Source organism: Salmo salar, chromosome ssa06 (genome assembly GCF_905237065.1).
Source record: "Salmo salar chromosome ssa06, Ssal_v3.1, whole genome shotgun sequence".
Lineage (NCBI taxonomy): Eukaryota > Metazoa > Chordata > Actinopteri > Salmoniformes > Salmonidae > Salmo > Salmo salar.
In genome coordinates, this window is record NC_059447.1 from 15,073,657 (window position 1) to 15,098,813 (window position 25,157).

Below are 25,157 nucleotides of genomic sequence, written 5' to 3' on the forward strand. Positions count from 1 at the left end.
GTATCTAGTGAACATGCTTTTCCCACTACAGACATTGTACTGATAAGAAACCATAGCACATTTTGTTGATTTTGAACAAAATCCATTTTCTGTACATAAAGTAAATTTGTGTACAACAGACAATCAAGTATATCCAATATAATCCAATATAAAAGCAAACATATTATATTCAGCACTAAAGACAATAGTTCATCTCGTATTTTCAGAGACATTTGACATTCAGATTGTTGAATATCTTACCTCTTGGTGTCTTGCTGCGCGCGTCGTGGTTCTTTTAAAACCCTTGTAAAATGACACTGCTTATATATATATATATATATATAATTTTTATTTTTATTGAACCTTTATTTAACTAGGCTGTAGCCACATGGGTGAAAGTATTTACTAATGTAATCAAAACTGCACATCTGCAACTGGATTCTCTAAATGTAGTGTGACATCACAGGGGGCTGGTTGGGCAGCTTGTTGTTTTAGTTTGATCCTCAATAGATTAGATTGACTAAACCAAGAGAGGACAAGGATTAGCTCAAACCTAATCTCATTAACCTTTGACAAGAAAAAACAATGGCTAACCCTAACCCTAACCTAAACGTACAATTATTTAATACATTTGCATTATGTTCAATCAATATTCAGAATAAACAGCATTGAACAAATGACAAATGCTTTGTAAGCGCACATCCATATGACATGGTAACACACATGTGCTAATCAATAACAAGGTATATTCATAGTACCCAACCTAAAAGTTGATGTGATAGTTACGTAATGCAGACAAATAGTCATCTTCTTTGAGGTTAATGTCTCCTGATTTTGTATGATTCCCAACCTCACTCAAGATAGATTTTACTCAACAAACACCAGTAAAACAAAACAGGATGTGAGATTCTGCTTTTGTTCTATATTCCTTTAAAAAACATATTTTCATAAAAGGTCAATGGAGTCACGTAGGGCAGGTTTTTATTTTTTGCATTTTCATTGTTGGACATAAGACTGTAAAAACACCAGCAAATCAGCTCCAAGTGATTTTAATTTAAGAAATCTGTTCCCAAGTCTTCCCACGCATAACAGAGAGACACGTGATCATATACAAATGTAAGCAAGGTTTGAAATGATTATGTTTTAGTCAAATATATCTGCTTGGGCTTCTTGTGGTCAATTTCCAGTCTACAAATGATTTGTAATTATATTCAGCCCCACCGACCATCCACTCAAGAACAAAATCATCCCACCACTGAAACTAGTCGATGATCCCTGACGTAGGGTATAGTGTCCTGAAGTACATGATTTTATGTAGTAAAAAGTAAGACGAAACTGTGTTATACATTGGGGGGAAAATACAACAAATCCATTATTTCCTGGATGTACAGTATCTGCAATTTATGAGTTAAATCACATTTTAAGATGAATTGATTATTTGTACATTCATTCTTACAAAGTCTACATTACTTTAGAAGACAGCCGTTGGCGTAGGTAGAGGATGGCCATCAAGAGGACATTCTCAACTAGAGGACTTTGTTCAGGTAGCCTAGGCTACTCTCGGCTCCCATTTACTGAGCAGTTAGAATGTCTTGGCCCTGAAACTTTGAGTTGAGTTCATTAGGGCATGCAACAAAATTATTATTTTAAACGTTTTGCAACATAAAACGAAAAGAATTACAGGTAGCCCCTCCCTGTTTCAGTCCGTTTTCTTCCGTTTGATGGCTAATGAACACGTCCCTGCTCAAACTCAGGTCACACCCAAATGGCTTCTGATCCATGATTGATAGATTGGGCTACGTGTCGTCTTCACAGTCAATTAACAAGCAGCAAGTCAACTTTTGAGTGCATGGAATGTCAACAACTATGTTCCACATAGCTACTATATGTCCTCAAAAGGCATCGGCTCAGTCTCTTCCTTGTTTTCCTAAATGAACTCCAGACCCTCATACTTCACGTCTCCTATCTTGGTTTCAGGTAACAGGATCTGGCCGTCCAGTGTGAATGCCATTATGTACGAGGCGATTTTCCCAGCGTCCTCCTCCGACTTGAGAGCCACGATGATCTGATCGTCCGTGTTGGGGACAAACTTGAAGGAGGAGAAGCCGTGCGTGGGGTTATGCGGGCCCACCCGGTTCACGGTGACGTCCTTGAAGTCCGGGGAGCAGCTGAGGACGAGGTTGGCAGCGCGGCGCTCGTCGGCCGTCTCGTCGTAGCGCTCTTTGCTAGCGCGGCGTGGGAGGAAGAACCAGCGCTGCAGGCTGTCGCTCCACGCGGCCGACTCGTGGATCAGGTAACCTGGGGAGAGAATGTCATGAGAATCTGAATATAATAAATAATGCTAATAGTTTGCAGAGATAACTCAAACTGTATATGCTAGGCTAACACAGTCAGCATAGCCTTTGTAGTTAGCGTTAGCATGGTTAGCATTTGCAACCCTGCAGCTCTCACCTGGAGGTTCGATCCCAGCTGCGGACCTCAGGAGGTTGTACTTGGGAACCCAGTTCTGGTGCTGCACGTCCCCCCGATGGCCCACCACCTTTACCCACTCAGGGTTGTTGTTGACCACCTCCCCCGTGGTGGTTGTCCACTCTTTCCCCAGGCCACCCACGTACAAGTGCTCGTCCTTCACCGCTAGCCACTCAGCCTTGAACCCTGACAGAGGGTCATTGGGACACACATCAAGATCTTATGATTCACTGAACTATTGTACAGACCTTTCAAATGCACTAAAGAGTAAAAAAGTATTTAAGAGAAATATACTCTCCCACTTGGCTTATAAAGGACACATACACTGAGTGAACACAAACATTAGGAACACCTGCTTGTTCCATGAGATAGCTTTCACCTGGTTAGTCTATGAGCCCTCAGTGTAGCTGAAGGGGAGGAGACGGGTTAAAGAAGGATTTTTAAGCCTGGAGACATGGACTGTGTATGTGTGCCATTCAGGGAGTGAATGGGCAAGACAAAATATTTAAGTGCCTTTGAACAGGGTATGGTAGTAGTTGCCACAGGTTTGTGTCAAGAACTGCAACACTGCTGGGTTTTTCATGCTCAACAGTTTCCAGTGTGTATCAAGAATGGTTCACCACCCAAAGGAAATCCAGCCAACTTGACACAACTGTGGGAAGTATTGGAGTCAACATGGGCCAACATCCCTGTGGAACGCTTTCAACACCTTGTAGAGTCTATGCCCCGATGTATTAAGGCTGTTCTGAGGGCAAAAGGGGGTGCAATTTAATATTAGGAAGGTGTTCTTAATGTTTTGTACACTCAAGTGTTTACAAATGAGAATGAGATCCAACAAATTCCATTGCCATGGTTGTGGTCTACCCGAGATAAGGTTCTTCAACAGACCTCTTAGAGTAAATAAACAGATTAAGTTCCAAATCTGCCTGCCTGGTCTACACAGTGAGACACTCACACAATCCCAAATCGACCCCTAACCCCTACTCCATATTCACTTATGGAGATCTGAGAGGATTAAATAGCTATAAGCAATATGGTGAAAATTCTATCTCCCCTATTAGAAGGCAAGATGAATCAATTACCATATAACTTATACCTATTCAATCCTTTCAGATCTACAGGAGTGGCTAGGAATCGATTCTGCACTTGAATTTGGCTCATCTGCCACACTGACCTTTGGAGACGGAGCCGTCCCCGTCAGGCAGGATGACCCAGGGCACAGCCTTGCTGCCGTCGATGTGGTAGACCACGCCCGTTCGGTCATCCACGCTGTACAGCTTCCCGTTGAACACCACCAGCTCTGACAGCTCCATGCCCCGGCCCTTCTCCGCCAGGTGGCTCTCCAGCAGGACCCTCTCCGCGTCCCATTCCACGGCCACCTTGGTGCCACTCTCCGACACCAGCAGGTGGCCCCGGCGCATGTAGCTGAACCACGTCAGCTTCTTGTCGCTGCGCGAGTCCGTGTCCAGGTCGGCGATGACCCCGATGCGGTAGCGCGTGCCCTGCGGCGTCCGCTCGGCGGTGCTGAGCGGGTAAGTGTCATTGTAGCGGTAGGCCGCCTCGTCCACCGCCATCCCCGTGTGGCCAGACTTCCAGTTACGGGAGCTGGGGGCCTCGGAGTGGGAGCCCGGGTTCAGGTGCATGTAGAGGAAGACCAGGGCAATGGCCAGGGTCAGGGCTACGATGGCCCTCAAATTGAGGCGGAATCGGGGGTCTGGGGTGTTGGTCATGGAGGCCAACATGGGAAGTCCTCCGACTGAGATGCGCAGGGGGTTCATAGACGGATCATTCTGCTCCAGTTGGGTGTAGCCTGGAGAAACAGGCATGGGGGAGGGACCTGAAAGGTTAGGGAGAGGAGAATGGAAGGGTTACAGGTCTGATTTCTAAGGGAGAGGCTGCCCTCCTCAGCTACAGTACACAGGTAGAATCTCAATTGTATTTCCTTGATTCCTCTCCTCGCCTCCTTCTCACCCACTCACTCACCTCACTCACACCAGTAGTTAGATAACCATGTATTGTTATTACTTTGGCCTCAATCCTATAGACAATCAGTGAGTTGACTCTATCATCATGCTTATCTCATTGCAATTTTGAGAGAAATATAGCAGCTTTAGAATCTGACGGCACTATAACAACCCCACAACCGCTGAATAACTCCTTGAAGATGTCACATGGATTAGGTGTTTGATTTTACATGTGTTAAGTCTTTCACAAGAGACTAATATCAATGCCATCAGTGAAACACCAAATCAGTACATAAACATTCATAAAAAATAAATCATGTGTGAGATTTCACACCAGACAACATACAATACACACCAGCTTCATTCAGGTCCAGCTTGCCTGTAAAAAACTGAAAATAATTATATAATCTCTGCTCACAAGGATGTTCTTCTTTAAGGCTCACCTCTGTCCATATAGCAGACCACTGAAATAACACTAGCTTACAGATCCTGAAGAGAATGTCTATGTACAAACAATGAGCATCCCACAGCTCAGTTCTGCTGTGAAGGAGGAAGAAGTGGTAGCTACAGGTGAGACCAATAGAAGCTGGCCACAGGTGTGCAGGCAGTGTGTCGACGTGGATCCTGGGAGTGGCCCATTCAGTGACATAAAATGGGACAATATTTCGTGTCGAACAGGTAAAGCAGGAAAGATAGCAAGTAGGCACCCGGAAACCACCCCCACAACCATGTCACTCAAAACTCTGTCAGATGAGGGTGTTCAAAAACTAGCCTACTTTTAGGATTTGGCTAAGCTAACAAGTGGTGAACAGGTAGAGTAGTCTTTATTAACACAAGCGTTACGCTACACCCGCAATAACATCTGCTAAACACGTGTATGTGACTAATAACATTTGATTTGGATTTATTATCCCAGAGGGAGCTAATCTCAGTATCAAATCTCATGTGTTCTGCTTACCAGATACTCAATCGACGTCACTCGTGAGAGAGATAGCCAACAGGCGACAGAATAAGGCAATACAATCCTGCCTAGTTTTTGGTACATCTAAATAAGAAACTGTTTGCCACAGCATTATCGGTGGCTTTTTTGATAGAATCTGTCTCCATACATCTGAAAACATTTATTCTACACTCAATGTAGCCTACATTTTGGCTGATGATTCAAACTGAATTCTTCCTCTTCTCTATGTTTGATACACACTTCAGTCTGAGTCCGCCATCGTTGAAGTCATTTGTGGTGACGTCAAAATGATGGGTATTGTACAAAACACAGTAATTGTAACAGTAACAGTGATTGGATCATTCCTAACCAATCAGAGTAGCAAAGCCAATGACGAATTTTCAAGTATTCTGACTCTGGCTCAACTCATTGGTTTCTGGGACCAATCAGAACTGTTAGAATTTATTTCCATTCTAGAAATCGTCATGGAGGTACTCAGATCCAGATTCATTGCGGAGAAGAACAAATGCATGTGGGCGTGGCGTAGCCTAAATGTTAACTGAAAAAATCTCAAATGTGAATCGGGGTGAAAGGCAGTATCGAAATCTAATGAAGCATCCATTTGAAACGCGCTCTCAGAAATACACCAACATGTACACCCTCAACAATATCTTTGTGACCTCGCTTTGAGTCGGTTCCAGGAGCGACACATCCTGTGACCAGGGTATAATGTCTCTAAAGCCAGCAGCAGCAGCTCCACTTATACTCAAAGGCTCTTTTATACCAGGACTGTGGCCAGGGCCCCTAGCCAAACAGAAGTCCATTATGACACCGTGAGGCCCTCTGCTCTGTGGCAGACTTCCCTCTCTGGCATGCTAGTCTAACACACAGGCACGCACACAGCAGCTGGTTGAAACTAAATCACCAGAAAACAGATTGTTGTTTGTGCACCCACACTAAGAAGTGCCTGAGGTGTGAGCATGTAGGTCCTCAAACACACGGCATCAATTACAGGGTAAAGTATCTGTGATGGATGGAATCCCAACTACAGACATCACACACTATAGTACATATCTCCAACATGTCTCTCCTCTAGCCAGGTCCCAGATCTGTTCGGGCTCTATAGCAAATCCTATGGTCGTTGTCATGCCATACATAGGAGTAGGTGAGGTATAGGCAAGCACGCACAAACTGATCTGGGACCAAGTTACCTCTTCTCCATATAGTACCTCACAACAAACTCCTCAAATCACAGAGTCCATGCAGGATCTGCTGTCACTGAAACAAACAAGAGCTCTGGTAGTATGGAGTTACCCTTTCTTCTCCTCCTCCTCCTTCCTGAATGCTGGCCGACTGTCATCTCAATTCCACAACCGCACCAATGGACCAGCTACACTCTTCTGTTGCCCTAGAGTTAATTGAATGCTGAGCAGTGAACTCCTTAGTTATCAGCTGAAAGGGATTGGCTGTGCAACTGTGACTAAGGGTAACAACAAAGGTAGTGAACTTTAACTAGACTTGGGGGATTAGTATTGATTAACCACCGCAAGTCCAAAGGGGAAAACCTAGCAAGGTAATTAACTACACTTCACCACTCTTGTCTTGCTTGACATTTGTGCATGTGTGAACTGCAAGTCTAGGTAAAGTCAACATATTGTTCCTCTAGTCTGGCCTCGTTCCATACTGTATGATCTGTAGCCTGGCCTCGTTCCATACTGTATGTTCTGTGGCATGTAGTCTGGCCTCGTTCCATACTGTTTGTCCTGCTGAAAAAGTTTATATCGTTCAACTTTTCAACATGACAAGGACTGATAGGCTAAAGAGTTGGCTATAGAACATACAGTATGGAACGAGGCTACAGAACATTCAGTATTGGACAAGCCCAGACTAGAGGCTACAGAACAGACAGTATGGGAAGAGGCCAGACTAGAAGCACAATCTGTTGACTTTACCTATGCTTGCAGTGCACACGTGCACAAAGGTCAAGGTTCAAAATTCACTGATCTAGTATCAGCTATTACTATAAAGACAATCTCCTATTACTATGACAACTTTAGATGCGAGAACACACCAAGGTGTGTCTGCGATGCAATTACAGCATGTCATGATGGCGGTGTATTCAAAGTAGCCTGGCCCTAGATCTGTTCGTGCTACCAAGACAATGACAATAGCAGTTAGTAAGACAGCAAAAACAGACCCGGGAGCAGGCTATATTATTCAAATAGGTTACCTGCAGAGTGTTGACTGGTAAAACCACGGTGGAAGTCTGAAATGCATGGACTATAACATGTTTTGTTTTCATCGTTATAATAGGTCTACTTTGTTATCCACCCATTCTGATCATCCATTTGAATGGTTTGGTGTCATTTTAAAGACTTTGTGATATGTTTCCCTGCACTACAATGCACTTTAAAGTAATTGCCCATTGTGTCTCGATGTCTATTCAATTTGACCTATAATTAATTACAATATGAGTAAAATTGTTTTTTTCCATTTAAAAGAAAAAAAGTAGTATGTTAAAAAGCAGCTTTTCTGTTTTTGAATGATGTGGGCGTACCTTAACCACAGAATAGTGTGGGCGTATGCTGGTCATTAAAAATATTCACAAGTAGACTGCTGATTGGCCAGCTTATCCTCCACAGGAGAATGACATTATCCTCTATGAGGATATAGCCAGCATATCTGAAACAATATATATCTTCTCCAATTTATGCTTTGGCCACAAATACGAGTATAGGATGAGTCAACAACATTATTTGGGTATGAGGTAACAGAATATGAACTTTTAAAAGTGATTTTCAGTGGACAGTTACTTTAAATATGAATTTGAGAATTTCACCCATGTCAGGATAAAGCAAAGGAGAAAGTTAGTTACACGCAGATATCGATTCTAATTGTAAACCACTGTCACTTAGCAACGTTTCAAAGAAAGGCAACATCTGCAGAAATGGTCTTCAACAGCTATATAATGGACAAAGGTTATATGTCATTAAAGGACACAGGTGTATCAAGACGATAAATGGTTCACTGTGACTGCTGTTGGGCAGGGGTTGCAGAATGAGCATAGACTAACTGTTTTCTGCCTTTCAACTGAGCATACCATGTGATGGTACCTGATGGTAGCAAATTCAGGGGTAACCCTGACCGGGACTCAAACTCGGGCCCAGCTACTCAATAATTTATTTGTTAGGCCAAGAGATCCGAACCTCTTGACAATGTTGCTAGGTGATTAACCTCGGGTAGCAACATCGTGGGAGGCATCCCGTCTGTCTAGAGACTACTAGGTGACAGGTTAAGGTCACTATAATAGGTCTCTAGGCCTAGTTGTTTCAAGTTATTTTTGATTGCTGTAGTTTATGCATTTACATTGTTTTGAATATGTTCTGCTGTAGATAAATGGTGTTGAATGACAATATTCACATACAAGCATTCACTATTCAAAGTAGGCCAATCTTCATAATGATTATGACCTTGGCTTTCACATTCCTGCAGTTATAAATGACAAGACTAGATACTGGTTCTACCTACAGTGCTGTGTGATCATGTGGTTGGTTTATAATGGGTTTTACAGCAGTGTTAGACTGGCAGACTTCCACTAGTATTGCGCCTGTATGTCACCCCTTTGCAGTTATAACATTGTCCACTCTTCTGGGAAGGCTTTCCACTAGATGTTGGAACATTGCTGCGGGGACTTGCTTCCATTCCCCCACAAGAGCATTAGTGAGGTCGGGCAATTAGGCCTGGCTCGCAGTCAGAGTTCCAATTCATCCCAAAGGTGTTCAATGGGGTTGAGGTAGTGTTCTCCTGACCCAGATTTGTCCTTCGGACTGCCAGATGGTGAAGCGTCCAATGGCGGCAAGCTTTACACCACTCCAGCCGACACTTAGCAGTGCACCTGGTGATCTTAGGCTTGTGTGCGGCTGCTCAGCCATGGACTCCCATTCCATGAAGCTCCCGTCTAACAGTTATTGTGCTGACATTGCTTCCTGAGGCAGTTTGGAACTTGGTGTGGAGTGTTGCAACCAGGACAGACTATTTTTACACGTTATGTGCTTATAAATACCACTTTCGGCTGAGCCATGCTCCTAGATGTTTCCACTTCAGTAACAGCACTTACAGTTGACCAGGGCAGCTCTAACAGGGCAGACATTTCACAACTGACTTGCTGGAAAGGTGGCATCCTATGACGGTGCACGTTGAAAGTCACTGAGTTCTTCAGTAAGGCCAATCAACTGCCAATGTTATACACCTGTCAGCAGCGGGTGTGGCCGAAATAGCCGAATCCACTAATTTGAAGGTGTCCACATACCTTTATGTATATATAGTGTATTTTAAAACACATGCCAACTCGAGCCCTGATTATCAGACTACTGACAGATTAGTGAGTAGGCCTAGTTCGAACATGAAAAGGGGAAGCACATGTGACAACATATGAATGCTCCCGTTTAACTAGGATATGCTCTAGAATTGTCGGATAATATTAAATAAAGGCGACACGAAGCTTCATGGATGCGCAGCGGTTACAAATAATGTTAGAACGATACTCACTACAAGTGATATGGCACCAAATAACAGTCCGATAATGGTTTGATTGGCGACAACACAGCTTCGTTTAAATCTAGGCTACAGTGTTTAGTCTCCATCGTTGGCATCATTTGGGAAACCATGGGCTACTTCCTTGTTCAGTGACAGTATAAAATAAGTCCCGCCCAGGCAACGACATCTACCTAGCCTACGAATTGAAACGCATTCTGGATTACTATGCGCTGCTTGCGTAAACTGTGGATGAAAGCGTTTCAGTTGTTTGCAACGTTGAAACGTAACTAATATGCGACTTTCATTGCAATGCAGGTGCAACAGAACATCTAAAATCATTGGCCGTGTTCGAGGAACAAAAACCGTAATGTATCAGGGTAAAGTGTGACTGACTGATCAGTAGTTATCTATGATACAAGGTTTCTTGTAGATCAGTCAGTAGGTAACTTAGTCGCATGCAATGTCGAACAAGCGCATGTCCATGATAGCAGTGACGGTGCTAGACTTCAAATAGCACACACTATGTTAGTAGTGAAAGGTTCCTGGCATTGGCATAGATAAAAAATTGACAAGAGTCATGGGATGTTTATGTTGCACAATGTCTGTGTTTTCAGTAAGCTCCGCGTCCAATGTGAAACATAACTAGAGGTGACACAGGGCCCACCCAGAGAGGGAGCACAAATAGTCTTACTAGTTCTAGTTGTAAACCTTATTTATCTACTTTTAACCAGCTCCTTTACTCTCCCTCCTTAGCGGCTGCTCAAATATTTGCCTTTGGAATACACCCTTCTTAAAAAAAAAATTGAGTCTCCACACAGGAAAAGCCTTTATTTGGCAAAGGTTCGGCCAGTGGTGTAGTAGGCTTTTATAAGGCACTTTGTGCAACAGACTGCAAAGCTTCTCAGTGCAATCTTGAAACCCAAGACAGAGGGCAAAATAAGTGGTGAGATCACTTCATCAGAGAGAACGTAAATAAATTAGCTTGTACCAAAGATATACCAAGAACAAAGGCAGGATCATATGTCATTTTTGATGAAGGTTCTTAGTCTGGTACTGTATGGAAGGCATTGTCATGCCCAGGAGGATTAAAAGGCATAGGTCATTTACAAAACAATTTTAAATTTAATATCATCACAACGCTGCCCGAGGAAGACTAGTCGAAACACGTTGCAGTTGTGTGTCCTAATGTAGTATGCTGACTGCTCCCATATGTATTATTTTGTAAATATATTGTTAATAGTTCACTAAAGTTTATTGCGACGTACTGGCCGCCTACTCGTTTTCTTTCTATTGAATACCATTACAATTCAATATACTGTATATATTACCTACTAGATGGTATTTTCTGATATGAGTTTGTCTGAAAAGGGGTGTGTCGGGGACAAGAACACTCCAGAACTGAATAAAACCTTTCCAAGACATGTTCGGGAATAGATGAAGGTAGGAGACAAACAAGTTGAGGAGAGGGCCTTCCTGATACTAAACAACACACACCCTCGTTTACCATATATATTACAGACACGTTTGAAACTACAATAAAAAATTGAATGAAAGGGTTAACATGACCCGGGAGCATGTTCTAGAAATGACATTCAAATGACAAAAAGATAACGTGTTATCCAATTTACCCCCCAAAAATGTACAGCTGGTTTCCCAGACCAAGATTAATAAACCTGGACAAAAATCTACTTGCAATGGAGATCTTTCATTAAGCGTGAGTTTCAGTCCAGGAGTAGGTTTAAACTGGGCACGGGAAATAGGCTCTTAGTGAGTTCAGTGGTGGTTTTTAAAAGCACTGATACAGTAGTCGTCAAGGGTAGCATTTTTCAGACAGTGCAGCCATTATTGGGACAGATAAAAGTATGGGTTTGCAGAGAAAAACAAAAACAGTCTTCGTTTGTCAATAATTTAGCAATACATTTGATTTCTAGATATATGGCAATAAGTTCTGATATCCTGGGCTGGCTATAACATTGAAATACATTGAAATTATCAAAAGGTATTTGTATATGCACTATACCATATAACTGGATTAGGCAGCATAGAAAATACAGTTTGTGTCCATAGCATAGCATAGCCTCATTATTTGCAATAGAAAGCAATGTTCCCAGCGACATATGTTTCAGTGGTTTGATCTGAACTTCAGTGTCCACACGACTGCATTACAAATGTTAGAAGACAAACAGTACAGAGAACAACAGAAATAACATATGGCAGTTACCTCAAGTGGTGATGGCACTCTGAATCTCATTTTTCCATGGCATTCTAGGTTTTACCCTAGTAACAGTTTTCCTTAGATTCTACCTGAAGCTCAGCTCAGGCCCTCTAGTTGTATGTATAAAAATGCAGCAAAATATCCATTCACAATCTAAACTACAATATGAATACCAACTTAAATCATGTCAACACACCCTTCATTATGTAAGCGCAACACCAGCTATGACTTAAACAGTTAGGTAAAGGAGAGGACCAGTGGAGTGCTGAGATCAGTCCACATAGCTGAGGCACCATAGCCTGGTCCCAGATCTTTTTGTGTTTGGCATGACAATGACCGTAGGAGTTGGCAGGACAGCACAAACAGATCTGGGACCAGGCTACAGGCACCAAAGGCAACTTAAAACCCCAAAAACATCCTCCCCCCAAATCTGGTCAATGGTTCAGTCCCTCATTAAGACGGGGGCTGGTATGGTGCTGGATGCTCTTGGTTTTGGGGGGTGAAAGGGGACTGCTGGTAGCCCTCTGGCCCACTGGTGGGGTACGGGGGATAGGCGGAGGTGGATGGGTAAGGGGTGCTGTAGTCATTGGCTGGGTCTGTGTAGCCCTGGTCAATGTCATTCACTCCATGGCGGTATCTTGTATAAGCAAATGTAGTCAATAGAGCCTGTGAGAGGAAATATTGGTAAATACGTTTTTAAAAATCCCATAACGTGTCACAAAGTGCTTATACAGAAACCCAGCCTAAAACCCCAAACAGCAAGCAGATGTAGAGGATTATGTGAATGTTACAATTACTGCCAGAGAGTGTTGTGTGTAAGATAAGTAGAAGATTCTAGAATGCCTGGTGCGCTGGCACATTTGATTTATAAGATCTAGCTGGACAAGAGACAGAGCCATGAATCATGACTGGCAGCCTCATCAGTGATTAGCCTCTCCCCATCTGTAGTTCTATGTGAATATGTGTCTGAAATGCTATGCTACAGTATTTAAGCTATGTACAGTTCCAATTATATAGCTGCATTATCACTGTTAATATGTACATGTATTCTCCTTTCCTTATAGAACCACAAAGATAACTTCTATGTTGTGTGTAGCTGTGTGGTGGTGACCAAGAGATAATAAAGCTCTGGATAAGGACTCATCTGCCTTGTTCTTGCCTGACAGCCTGTGGCGAGTCAGAACCCTAACAATCAGCATTAATTACTAGCGGGTGAGAGCATTCACTGTCGACCGCTCAGACCAGCTGCAGCTAGCAGTTTCAAATAGTAACATGCCAGTTGAGAGAAAGAAAGAGACAGAGACAAAAAAAAACCAGACAGAGAAAGACTGACTCACCCAAGTGACAATGGAGAAGAAGGAGAAGGCCACTACGGCTCGGGCGGCGTCAACAGGGATGCCTGCTACTTCGGTCGTGTGAGACCACTGATTGGCCAGGACACAGAAGCAGATGAACCAGAACAACGTCCACACTCCTGACAGACAGAGGAGGGAAAGTAAAGTTTATGGTAACATTTCCTCGGAATTCCCTCTTCATAATACATTATAAGTGCATTCATAACGCCATATGAGCAACTACACTATGAGTGTAGTTATAGATGTTTATAAGCAGTGCACCTTTAGTAGCTATGTCGTTAAGTATAGTGAGTTATGCATGGCATAAGGAATTATAAACCTGCTTATAATGCATTATAAGGAAGCTCGGCTATTCATAGGAAGTGTTGCCAAGATTATCGTTGAAAAATCTAACCATAAGTCTCAGTTCTGGGTGCCAAACTACAGCCTTACAGATTTAGCATTGGAGTATCACTCAACAAACAAACAAAATCCCCTAACCAGAGAAGACCAAGTCGCCAGTGACAATGTTCTTCCTCTCTTTGGCGTTGCTGATCTGAGGGAAGTAGGCGTCCAGTATGATGAAGATGACGCAGGCGAGAAAGGCCAAAATTCCGATACCCACTCCGAAGCCGCATGCGCTGTCATTCCCGTTGAACATGCATTTGGTGTCAGGCAGGTGTGAAGGGTTGACATAGCCTTCTCCAGTGATGGTGGCAAACACCACTATGGAAAAGAGCTGAACAGACAACAACATGTCGGTTAGAACACCTTGGGGTCCGTCACATAGGCCTGTTATCATATAAGACTGTTATCATATCACATAGGCCTGTTATCATATCACATAGGCCTGTTATCATATAAGACTGTTATCATATCACATAGGCCTGTTATCATATAAGACTGTTATCATATCACATAGGCCTGTTATCATATCACATAGGCCTGTTATCATATAAGACTGTTATCATATCACATAGGCCTGTTATCATATAAGACTGTTATCGTATTATCACATAGGCCTGTTATCATAAGACTTATCATATAAGACGTATCATATTATCACATAGGCATGTTATCATATAAGACTTATCATATAGGCCTGTTATCATATTATCACATAGGCCTGTTATCATATAAGACGTATCATATTATCACATAGGCCTGTTATCATATAAGACTGTTATCATATTATCACATAGGCCTGTTATCATATAAGACTTATCATATTATCACATAGGCCTGTTATCATATAAGACTGTTATCATATTATCACATAGGCCTGTTATCATATAAGACTGTATCATATTATCACATAGGCCTGTTATCATATAAGACTGTTATCATATTATCACATAGGCCTGTTATCATATAAGACGTATCATATTATCACATAGGCCTGTTATCATATAAGACGTATCATATTATCACATAGGCCTGTTATCATATAAGACGTATCATATTATCACATAGGCCTGTTATCATATAAGACACGTTGTACTAGGTGTAGCAGTGTTCGACAACCTGTAACCAATCACATGAGGACATACAGTATGTCCTGGGAAAAAAAACATGAAAGGTAATATGTCTGGAGGGATGCGTAACGGTAGAGGATAACTTCAAGTGGAGTGTGTTCAAGTTTTATTGTCACATGAACAAGTACAGTGAAATGCTTAACTTTCAAGCCCTTGTGTGTGGGTGTTATGATTTTATGACATGGTCACAAGAGTGTTACAGTTCAGTATGTGACTGATATCTCTGGCTCAGGGGTTGACCTGTAGTAGATGTGGACAGCCTTATGAAGCCGACCTGTAGTGGATGTGGACAGCCTTATGAAGCCGACCTGTAGTGGATGTGGACAGCCTTATGAAGCCGACCTGTAGTAGATGTGGACAGCCTTATGAAGCCGACCTGTAGTGGATGTGGACAGCCTACACCCACCCACCGCATTCTATCGGAATTCCCATTGGAACCCTTTGGACAGCTATAGCGGTGCGTGGGTAAAATGCGTGGGCTCGCTCAGTTTAGCTCAACGCTGATTGGCTGTTATTTTTATCAAGGGAGGCCAAATGCTTGCTGGCTTCCCTTGCATTCAATGCTACAGGCGGCAACAATGTCATGCTCCTTTTGACCAGACCGCATCAGATATATAGTGCTCCTCTGTCTCTGTATGTGTAGCCTGTTTCACTCGATCGGATGCTTTCTCCAGTGAGACACATCAGCCACTTGTGAATTGAAGGAAAATTGTGAAACACAGAGAGACGAAAAATACATTTATTTTTTTCTGGGTAAATTTTTTGGGTTGCCTGGGGCAAGTGAACTGAGCAGTTGCAAGTTGCGTTGAGCTTGCTTCGCGGTCGCACGATTGGGTTTTTAAGTGAAAACAACCAAACTGGGGCCCCATGATCTGTATCCCATGATGATTTCCGATTGGTATCTTTTCCGTAAGGGCTTCAGCTTTTGGTTAGCTAGCTCAGTGCATCCAAGATCCATTTCTTCTTGACATTGAAGTGTAATGCAACATCAATGAACATGTTTTTCCCATTAAACTAAACATATTGTCTATCTTATAATAATAGACAGTGGCATGCAAACACATTGTCATCACAGCTATCCTTGCAGAACTTTTACAGGGGTAAGGAAGTTGATGGGATGACCGTGGTGTGGTGGATCTGCCATACTGACAGTTGATCAGATAGTAGCTAAACAAACCTCTTCCAAACCATGCGAGCGAGCTAACGTTACAGCAGCAAGCTACTAACATCTGTAGCTCAACTAACATCATCAACAGGTGGCAAAACGCTTAGTTTGGTTGACAACTAACGTTGAATCTGGTCACGAGGAAAACTTCCCATCTAGAACACAGCTGGATAGCCTGTTAGTTAGCATTAGCCAAGTGTCATTCGCAACTTTTCCACAACTGCAACAACATCACAAACTAGAAAACTCTAGCATGTTCTGTCTTCTTACCTCGACGCGCAATGCTTTTCCATAAAAAGACAATACAACTGTGATGTGTACTGTAGTTAAAAAGACAGCTAGATAACTACTGTAGCTACTTCAAAAGTTTCCCAAGATAACGCGGCTAACTAGCTAGTTAGGCAGTTAGCACGCTGGCTGTCAACCTGGAGTAAATCACTCACCCAGCTCAAGATGCGGACTATGGTTTGAGGTTGTTTAATAAAGCTCATAAAATCGAAGGCACCTCCGGCCAGCGAGGCCCCATAGGCACCAGATTCCATTTTATATGTCTTTTTTTTATGCCGATTAATATGTCCCGACTTCAGCTAGAAAATGACTATGCGCAGGTCTCATTTGTGAAGTTGCAGGTCTTTGGTTTTGTTTTCACTCTCATTTCCCGAAAAGTTAAAGAACCGCCCCCCGACCATGACCACGTCATCTCTAGGAAAACTTTTTCAAAGGACAAATAATTGCTTCAAATAAATAGGCGTACTGCTACTCTCACTGTGGCCTTTTGACCGAAGTGTTCAATATTGCAACCTTATCACACATTTTCAAAGGGTTTGTACAAAATAAATAAGCCTCTATCCTCTCTCTCTCTATGTGTCTGTGTCCCCTTACACACACCCCATTGTGTACACAATGGCTTGTATCTTTATGAACTTGTTATCAACTATTCGTTTTCACACGCTTTGAGAATAATAGGTAGGCTTATATAGCCTACTGGCTGACATCATTGTGGTGTGGAAGAGAGCAAGATAAACAATAATTCTGGCTATAGTGTATAATATATCATTCATCTTTATTGTCAAGGCTATAGCTCATCATGAAGGCAGTATTTGCAATGATACCCCTAGGAACAACCACCTTCCATAGGCTATGATGGTGGCATCCACAGGAGGTTGGTGGCACCTTAATTGGGGAGGACAGGCTCATGGTAAAGGATGGAGCAGAATTGGTGGAATGGTATCAAATACATCAAACACATGGTTTCAATGTGTTTGATGCCATTCCATTTGCTCCGTTCCAGCCATTATTATGGTCCGTTCTTCCCTCAGCAGCCTCCACTGGCCTCCCAATCAGCAAGGATGCTGCCTTTTGATTGGGACACAGGCTGTGTAATGTGCTTTGGGCATGAAAACATTGCATATTGACCACCAAATAGAAAACATTTATTGGTGTTGTTATGAGGTCTGCATATCACTGTTATTCACTTCAATATTTTAGATATCGTCTCAAACAACTGCTATCATATCCCACTTTCCTTTCATAATGTAGGTTTACCACTAGATGACAGCATAAACACACATAAGGGATTCCTGCTGTGAAAGACAGACAGTTTATTGTGGATTATATATTCACTTCATTGTATTCTTTAGTGATGTGCCAATGGACTGTAATGCAGGATTGCAAATAGAATGTTACATTGACTTACAAAATGTATTCAAACTGTTTAGTTTCACATTAATTAGAAAATATTTTATTAACGTTTTCGAAACTTTTCACATAATGAATACACCTCTATTGAGGAGAATGTATTTCATTGGTTGAGTCTGCGCCAGAGAAAGCCGCTCGAGCTGAAAGTTGCTGAGTTGAGAGTGCCATGCACCGTAGGTGTGAACAAACGGGCAGAATCTCTTGCGTTCGATTGGTGTTTTGGGGCTGTGCATGGCAATCTTAAAAAATTAAGTCTTCAAAAATGGTGAGGGGTAGAACATACATCGATAATGCAAGTCTTATGCATCAAAGTTTAGTGTACTGACTGGTGTTGGTTCTATTGTGTTTCCATCTGGAAACATGTGGAAATGGAACTAACACAATGAATACATTCTCAGCTGTTAATCAGTGGAGGCTGTTGGGAACAGCTACAGGAGGATGGGCTCTGTGTAATGGCTGGAATGGAATTTTTGGAATGGAGTCAAACATGAGGTTTCCGTATGTTTCATACCGTTTCAATGATTCCATTCCAGCCATTACAATGAGCCCATCATCCTATAGCTCCTCCCACCAGCCTCCACTGCTGTCAATCACTTAGAAGCCTCTGGATGAATTTTTTAAATACATTTTGTTGGATAGCTTTATATAAAATCCAAAGGTATTCCAGAAACGAGTTATTAAAAATATAAATTCTGTGTTGTTTTTCTTTAGTAAAATGAACTCAACTAGATCCAAGAGGGAGCTTAAAGGGGCAATAAGCAACTGCTACATACATTTTTGAAGAATATAACTTAAATTCCTCATGGGCTTAGCTCAACTGTAGTACCCCACCAAAACCCGAAAGCTTGTTTTACTCGGTTTGTAAATGAAGTAAATGTAAACAAACACTGTATAGCCTTAATGCATGCTTACAACAATCATTTTGATATCATGGATGGTCAGTCCTTGATTGTTTTTATTTTTTTTAACCTCCACAAGTTCCTCTTAATTCCTGTTCAGGAAGTTCCTGATAACATGTGAACATGGCACATTGCCTGTGATAAGGGTCTTTGGGAGGAGGAAGGAAGGAGTACAATAGTGGTCTGTGGGAGGGACCGCTTTCTCTGTCTTCTTTCGATTGTGAAACAACCCTTCCGTCAGTTTTTTTTTCTTCATATTTTCGGTTTGGTAGATAATGACTTTAGAGTGTAAGTTGGTCAGACGAAGTCCTAACCCTAAACCCACCCACTAAGAGCTCCTAATAGTTCTCTCTCCTGGGAACTGGAAGACATGACTGGGACGATGCACTAACTACAGTATATAACACAACAGTACCTCTGTTCCACCAATCCTCTCTTCTTGGTGGGCTCCCCTATGCTTCTGTCTGTGATTGGAAAAAGGTAAGTCCATGATACAGACAGACAGGTGTGGCCACGCAGACTGAAGACCAGGAGGATGGCATACAGTGTGGACTTCAATCTGAGCCCTATAATGGAGCTTGAGTTAGAGTAAGTTGCTCTTTACTCTCATCTCTCTGTTAATGACGGGATGTTAAAGTAGAGCTGTGTTTTGAGCCATGTCTGTCCACAGTTGCATATTTTTAAGGAGATACTGCATTATTGTGTGTGCTTTGTTGTTCCTTGTCGTTAGTTGTAGTTTCACAAACACTCTCTCTGTCTGATTGTACATAGTTGGTGCATAGAACATCATTAGTCAAGGTCTAATCTCAGTTAACCCAGAACAAAAATGCTGTGTAATTTGGTCAGATGCTGGATTATGGTACCATTTATATTTATGCAGTCTGTTCGCAAGAGATTAGTCAAGGTCTAAACATCCCATTCAAAAGTTCCTTTATCGCTGTCCAACTACTGTATGGTTATAAGGGAAGGGAACACTGCCGCTCTCTAACCAAGGTTGATTTTAGGAGCAAACTGAAGCAAAGAGAGCTTTTGGAGGACAGTGGAAGTTGAAAAAAGTGCTTATTTATTGCAGTGACATTTAGGAACTTTAGATTCTCCCAGACTGTCTAGTGTTTATTTTAGTGAATGTTAGATTCTCCCAGACTGTCTAGTGTTTATTTTAGTGAATGTTAGTTCTCAAAGACAGTCTTATTTAAAAAGTATAGCTCCATTATCTGTTCTACATACTTTATATGTGGTTTTAGTAGTTAGTGTACACAGAATTTGTTTAACAGAAAAATGATTTTCAATGTATTTATTTATTTATTTATTTTATTTGTATTTCACCTTTATTTAACCAGGTAGGCTAGTTGAGAACAAGTTCTCTTTTACAACTGCGACCTGGCCAAGATAAAGCAAAGCAGTGCGGCAAAAACAACAACACAGAGTTACACAAAAACAGACGTACAGTCAATAACACAATAGATAAATCTATATACAGTGTGTGCAAATGTAGAAGAGTAGGGAGGTAGGCAATAAATAGGCCATAGAGGCAAAATAATTGCAATTTAGCATTAATACTGGAGTGATAGATGTGCAGATGATGATGTGCAAGTAGAGATACTTGGATGCAAAAGAGCAAGAGGGTAAGTAATAATATGGGAATGTGGTCGTTGGGTGTGCTATTTACAGATTGGCTGTGTACAGGTACAGTGATCGGTAAACTGCTCTAACAGCTGATGCTTAAAGTAAGAGAGGGAGATATAAGACTCCAGCTTCAGAGATTTTTGCAATTCGTTCCAGTCATGGCAGCAGAGAACTCGAAGGAAAGACGGCCAAAGTAAGTGTTGGCTTTGTGAGATATACCTGCTGGAGCGCGTGCTACGGGTGTATGTTGCTATGGTGACCAGTGAGCTGAGATAAGGCAGGGTTTTACCTAGCAGGGTCTTATAGATGACCTGGAGCCAGTGGGTTTGGCCGACGAATATGAAGCGAGGGCCAGCCAACGAGAGCATATAGGTCGCAGTGGTGGGTAGTATATGGGGCTTTGGTGACAAAACCGGTGGCACTGTGAAAGACTACATCCAGTTTGCTGAGTAGAGTGTCGGGGGCTATTTTGTAAATGACATCGCCGAAGTCAAGGATCGGTAGGATAGTCAGTTTTACGAGGGTATGTTTGGCAACATGAGTGAAGGAGGTTTTGTTGCGAAGTAGGAAGCCAATTCTAGATTTAATTTTGGATTGGAGATGCTTAATGTGAGTCTGGAAGGAGGGTTTACAGTCTAACCAGACATCTAGGTATTTGTAGTTGTCCACATATTCTAGGTCAGAACTGTCCAGAGTAGTGACGCTAGTCGGGCGGGAGGGTGCGGGCAGCGATCGGTTGAAAGGCATGCACTTAGTTTTACTAGCATTTAAAAGCAGTTGGAGGCCACGGAAGGAGTATTGTATGGTGTTGAAGCTTGTTTGGAGGTTTGTTAGCAGAGTGTCCAAAGAAGGGCCAGATGTATACAGAATGGTGTCAGTGGCGGCCCAGAATATATTCTGTATTATGCAGTGAGCCTGCATGTTACGGATACTCTAGTTTTAATGGTCTTTGCAGATGTTTTAGTTATTGAAGCCTGCAGTTCTATTTGTCCTCTGGTCTGTTTCTCTCTTTTGGATATGTTCCAGTGACCCCAGTTGCCTTGGGAAAGTTGGAGCCTTGAGTTTGATTAATCATTGTCCTGAGAATTGGAAAACATAACACCGACAAACACGAGCTATTTCTTCCTCAATCGTTGCATAATTCATATTGAATGTGTTTTATATGTAGATAAAACCAGGAATAAAGGACAGGGGATACCTAGTCAGTTGTCCAACTGAAATGTGTCTTCCGCATTTAACACAACTCCTCTGAATCAGAGAGGCCTTGCTCAGGGGCAGAACGACAGATTTTTACCTGGTCAGCTCTGGGATTCGATCCAGCAACCTTACGGTTACTGGCCCAATGCTCTAACCACTAGAATAACACTGCTGTGTGTGTGTGTGTGTGTGTGTCATTTGTTTACGCATTTACAAGTATCTGTCCATTCATCCGTCCAGACGTCTGTTGATGCATGCACGTGTACCATAGCCCTCTGTCTGGTATAACCCTCTTTTATTCCATTGCTCAATGTTCACCAGGAGTCTTAGGGGTGATGATACGGCCCAGGACTCTATGTGCCAGCTCATTAGGGTGACGGGAACAGGTCTGGAGAGTGGCAGTCCTAAAACCCTGGAAATGGACGTCCTTACAACGGAAAGCAGAGGTACTTCTATGTGTGGTTGTATCCCAAATGGCACCCTATTCCCTATGGGCCCTGGTCAAAAGTAGTGCACTATGTAGGCAATCGGTTGCCTTTTAGGACATATCCAGTTTGTTACAAGTGGAATGTTTTCCAGTGAACTGATATGCTCACTGAGGTGAGGACTGATACCTTCTAACCACTACATCCATAACAGTATTAGCCTGGTCCTATACTGTGCTGTAGCCAACTTGTCTTTATCGTTGCCATGCCTACTTGTATGACAAAGAACATAATACACAGAGGAGTTGGCTAAAGCACAAACAGACGACCACCAGGGTCGTGTTCATTAGGCACCAAATGTAACAAAACTGACTGAAACAAGGAGAGGCTACTTGGACTTGTTCAATAACAAATGTTTGCAGTTGAATTTTTTTTTAAAGCATTTTTCCGTTGCATGCCCTAATGAACACGACCAAGGCCAGTGCAGTGTCTTTTACTCAATATATTTTATCATCTGATTAATCATATTCAATCATATGTTCCCCACAGATAGGCTGGCCAGCCAGATGAGTGATGTCAGAGAGCGGGCAGATGAGAGGAGGCTGCAGAGGAGTGAGGAATCCATGCAGACCAACCTTCTGGTCAGGAACCGCTGGTCTGCCGCCACCCTGAGGGTCCTGTCCTCCATGCCCAGTCGCAGCGTCGGTGAGACCATCCTTTCGGTCACAAGCCGGTTTGTTAAGGGGAAACCTCGGGGTTGTGTTTATTAGATACAGAAGGGAAGAAAACGGCTTGAAACTGTGAGGTACTACCTGAATTTGTCCAAATAAGAAATGCTTGTTTTCGTTTTACGTTGCAAACGGTTTTGCCACGTTGTGCTCTAATGAACAAGATCCAGGCCAAAGGTTTTTGTGTGACTCATAAAGAGACTATGGGTGATATTTTGAGAGCGTACAAAAATGTTGCAGTTCCTCTTGTATCTGCCCTGTTACCCATGTGGCTCAGTTGGTAGAGCATAGCACTTGCAACGCCAGGGTTGTGTGTTCGATTCCTACCGGGGATCAGTATGACAACCAATTCACTCACTACTGTAAGTCGCCCTGGATAAGTGTAAACGCACCACACACATTTTAAATATGTACAATGGTTCTGAAATCTACATCTATTGGGGGTATAATCCAATTACCGTAATTTCCGGACTATTAAGCGCACCTGAATATAAGCCGCACCCACTGAATTAAAAAATATATATTATTTTGAACATAAATAAGCCGCACATGTCTATAAGCCGCAGGTGCCTACTGGTACATTGAAACAAATGAACTTTACACAGGCTTTAACGAAACACGGCTTGTAACAAAAATAAATAGGCTTTAACGAAACATGGCTTGTAACAAAAATAAATAGGCTTTAACGAAGCACGGCTTGTAACAAAAATAAATAGGCTTTAACGAAACACGGCTTGTAACAAAAATAAATAGGCTTTAATGAAACACGGCTTGTAACAAAAAATAAATAGGCTTTAACGAAACACGGCTTGTAACAAAAAATAAATAGGCTTTAACGAAACACGGCTTGTAACAAAAATAAATAGGCTTTAACGAAACACGGCTTGTAACAAAAAATAAAAAATGAGCAGTAAACAGTAGCCTACCAAGAAAGTCATTGGTCACTATCTTCCTCCTCCTGTCCACTGAAACCATCTCCTTCGGTGTCGGAGTTGAATAGCCTCAGAATTGCTTCATCCGATATTGGATCGTTTTCATTGTTGCTCTCGTCACTTTCATCCGGAGGCAAATCCCCCGCTGAGCCCTCTTCAACACGCAGCAGTCCAGCCTTTTGAAACCCGTTGATGATAGTTGATTTTTTGACAATGCTCCACGCTGTCAGGACCCACAAATTTGAAAGCAGGAAAAATCCATATATTAGCCGCGTCATTGTTTAAGCAGCGAAGTTCAAAGCGTGGGAAAAAAGTTGCGGCTTATAGTCCGGAATTTACGGTATCTTGTTTTAATACTAGCAATGTTTTTGGATGGTCAAAATGGGGGTCTTAAGTACATTAATGTCATTAGATGAGTTTCCCGGTGCACACCGTAGTGAACCATGTATGCTGTGCAACAAGTTCAGGTTAATCCCTCCCTTTTTTGTCCGTTTGTTTCTGTTTGGTTCCTAGTGAATACACCCCGGTAGAAAATGTAATCTTCCTCCTTTTAAACCTCAGGAAATGGTCTCTCCTCACACAGGGCAGCAGAGTCGTCTTGAAATCATCTCCCAGTGCAACATCCGTTCTACTCAGCTGCGCAGGTACCACCGTCAGACCAAAGATGTTTCGCTCTCCTCCAGACCTAGCATCCGTGGCTATGGGATCGAGGCAGACTCTGAGGATGTCTGTGAGGAAGGTGAATGCCATCCCCATACCCACTTCACCATCCACCCCTGAAGGCAATAGTCTTTCACCAGCTTTGAGGGGCCTTCTACCATCCTCACTACAGACACAGTACAATGTGTATGGCATTTGAAACCAGACAGTTTTAGATCTTTTTACCAGTGCTGTATGAGGTGAGCGCCTCTTGTTCAACCTTTGAATAGAGTGAACATTCCCTGACTGTCCCTCCGCTGGGAGTCAGTGTCTGTTTTGTATGCTCTGCTGAGATGGGCTGTACCAACAAGAATGACTGCTGTTAAAAGTTAAAGATATCAAGGTTTGGTTAGAAAATGCTATACTGAACAAAAATATAAATGCAACATGCAGCAATTTCAAAGATTTTACTGAGTAACAGTTCATATAAAGAAATCAGTCAATTGAAATACATTTAATTCGGCCCTAATCTATGGATTTCATATGACTGGGAATCACAGTAGGTTGTTGGCACCTTAATTGGGGAGGACGGGCTTGTGGTATTGGCGGAGCGGAATAAGTGGAATGGTATCGAACATGTTTTTTGTGTTGGTCACAGATACCTTAAAGAAAAAAAGTAGGTGCGTGGCTCATAAAACCAGTCAGTATCTGGTGTGACCACCATTTGCATCATGCAGTGCATCTTCTTCACATAGAGTTGATCAGGCTGTTGATTGTGGAATGTTGTCCAACTCTTCAATGGCTGTGCGAAGTTGCTGGATATTGGCGGGAGCTGGAACACACTGTCGTACATGTCAATCCAGAGCATCCCAAACA

The 25,157-nt window shown here is 42.4% G+C and overlaps 3 protein-coding genes across 9 annotated transcripts in view; 1 reads left to right on the plus strand and 2 right to left on the minus strand.

Moving 5' to 3' along the window:
- Positions 1 to 315: 315 nt before the first annotated feature.
- On the minus strand, positions 316 to 10,071 carry LOC106606400 (soluble calcium-activated nucleotidase 1). 6 transcript variants are annotated; one of them, XM_045719836.1, is made up of 4 exons: positions 9,901 to 10,071; positions 3,623 to 4,285; positions 2,431 to 2,634; positions 316 to 2,277 (listed from the first exon to the last, which is right to left on the minus strand). In XM_045719836.1, exons 2-4 carry the CDS (start codon positions 4,272 to 4,274, stop codon positions 1,907 to 1,909), a joined length of 1,227 nt encoding a protein of 408 aa, XP_045575792.1. In that variant the 5' UTR covers positions 4,275 to 4,285; positions 9,901 to 10,071; the 3' UTR covers positions 316 to 1,906. The 6 variants fall into 6 exon arrangements, with proteins under 6 accessions (XP_045575792.1, XP_045575791.1, XP_045575790.1 ...); XM_045719835.1 differs by lacking the exon at positions 9,901 to 10,071 and adding an exon at positions 8,881 to 8,911; XM_045719834.1 differs by lacking the exon at positions 9,901 to 10,071 and adding an exon at positions 6,667 to 6,855.
- A 630-nt stretch (positions 10,072 to 10,701) lies between these two features.
- On the minus strand, positions 10,702 to 16,830 carry LOC106606401 (synaptogyrin-2). The gene is made up of 4 exons (XM_014202567.2): positions 16,581 to 16,830; positions 13,939 to 14,176; positions 13,441 to 13,577; positions 10,702 to 12,769 (listed from the first exon to the last, which is right to left on the minus strand). Exons 1-4 carry the CDS (start codon positions 16,677 to 16,679, stop codon positions 12,557 to 12,559), a joined length of 687 nt encoding a protein of 228 aa, XP_014058042.1. The 5' UTR covers positions 16,680 to 16,830; the 3' UTR covers positions 10,702 to 12,556.
- Positions 16,831 to 18,872: 2,042 nt separating this feature from the next.
- Positions 18,873 to 25,157, plus strand: part of LOC106606399 (transmembrane channel-like protein 6) — a 31,678-nt gene continuing 25,393 nt past the window's right edge. Inside the window, exons 1-4 of one of the 2 annotated variants that reach the window (XM_045719840.1) lie at positions 18,873 to 19,322; positions 21,879 to 22,003; positions 22,532 to 22,687; positions 24,226 to 24,381. In XM_045719840.1, coding sequence (XP_045575796.1) covers positions 19,270 to 19,322; positions 21,879 to 22,003; positions 22,532 to 22,687; positions 24,226 to 24,381 — 490 coding nt within the window. In that variant the 5' untranslated portion in view covers positions 18,873 to 19,269. The remainder of the gene's footprint in view (positions 19,323 to 21,878; positions 22,004 to 22,531; positions 22,688 to 24,225; positions 24,382 to 25,157) is intronic. The other variant, XM_045719841.1, reaches the window with a different exon arrangement.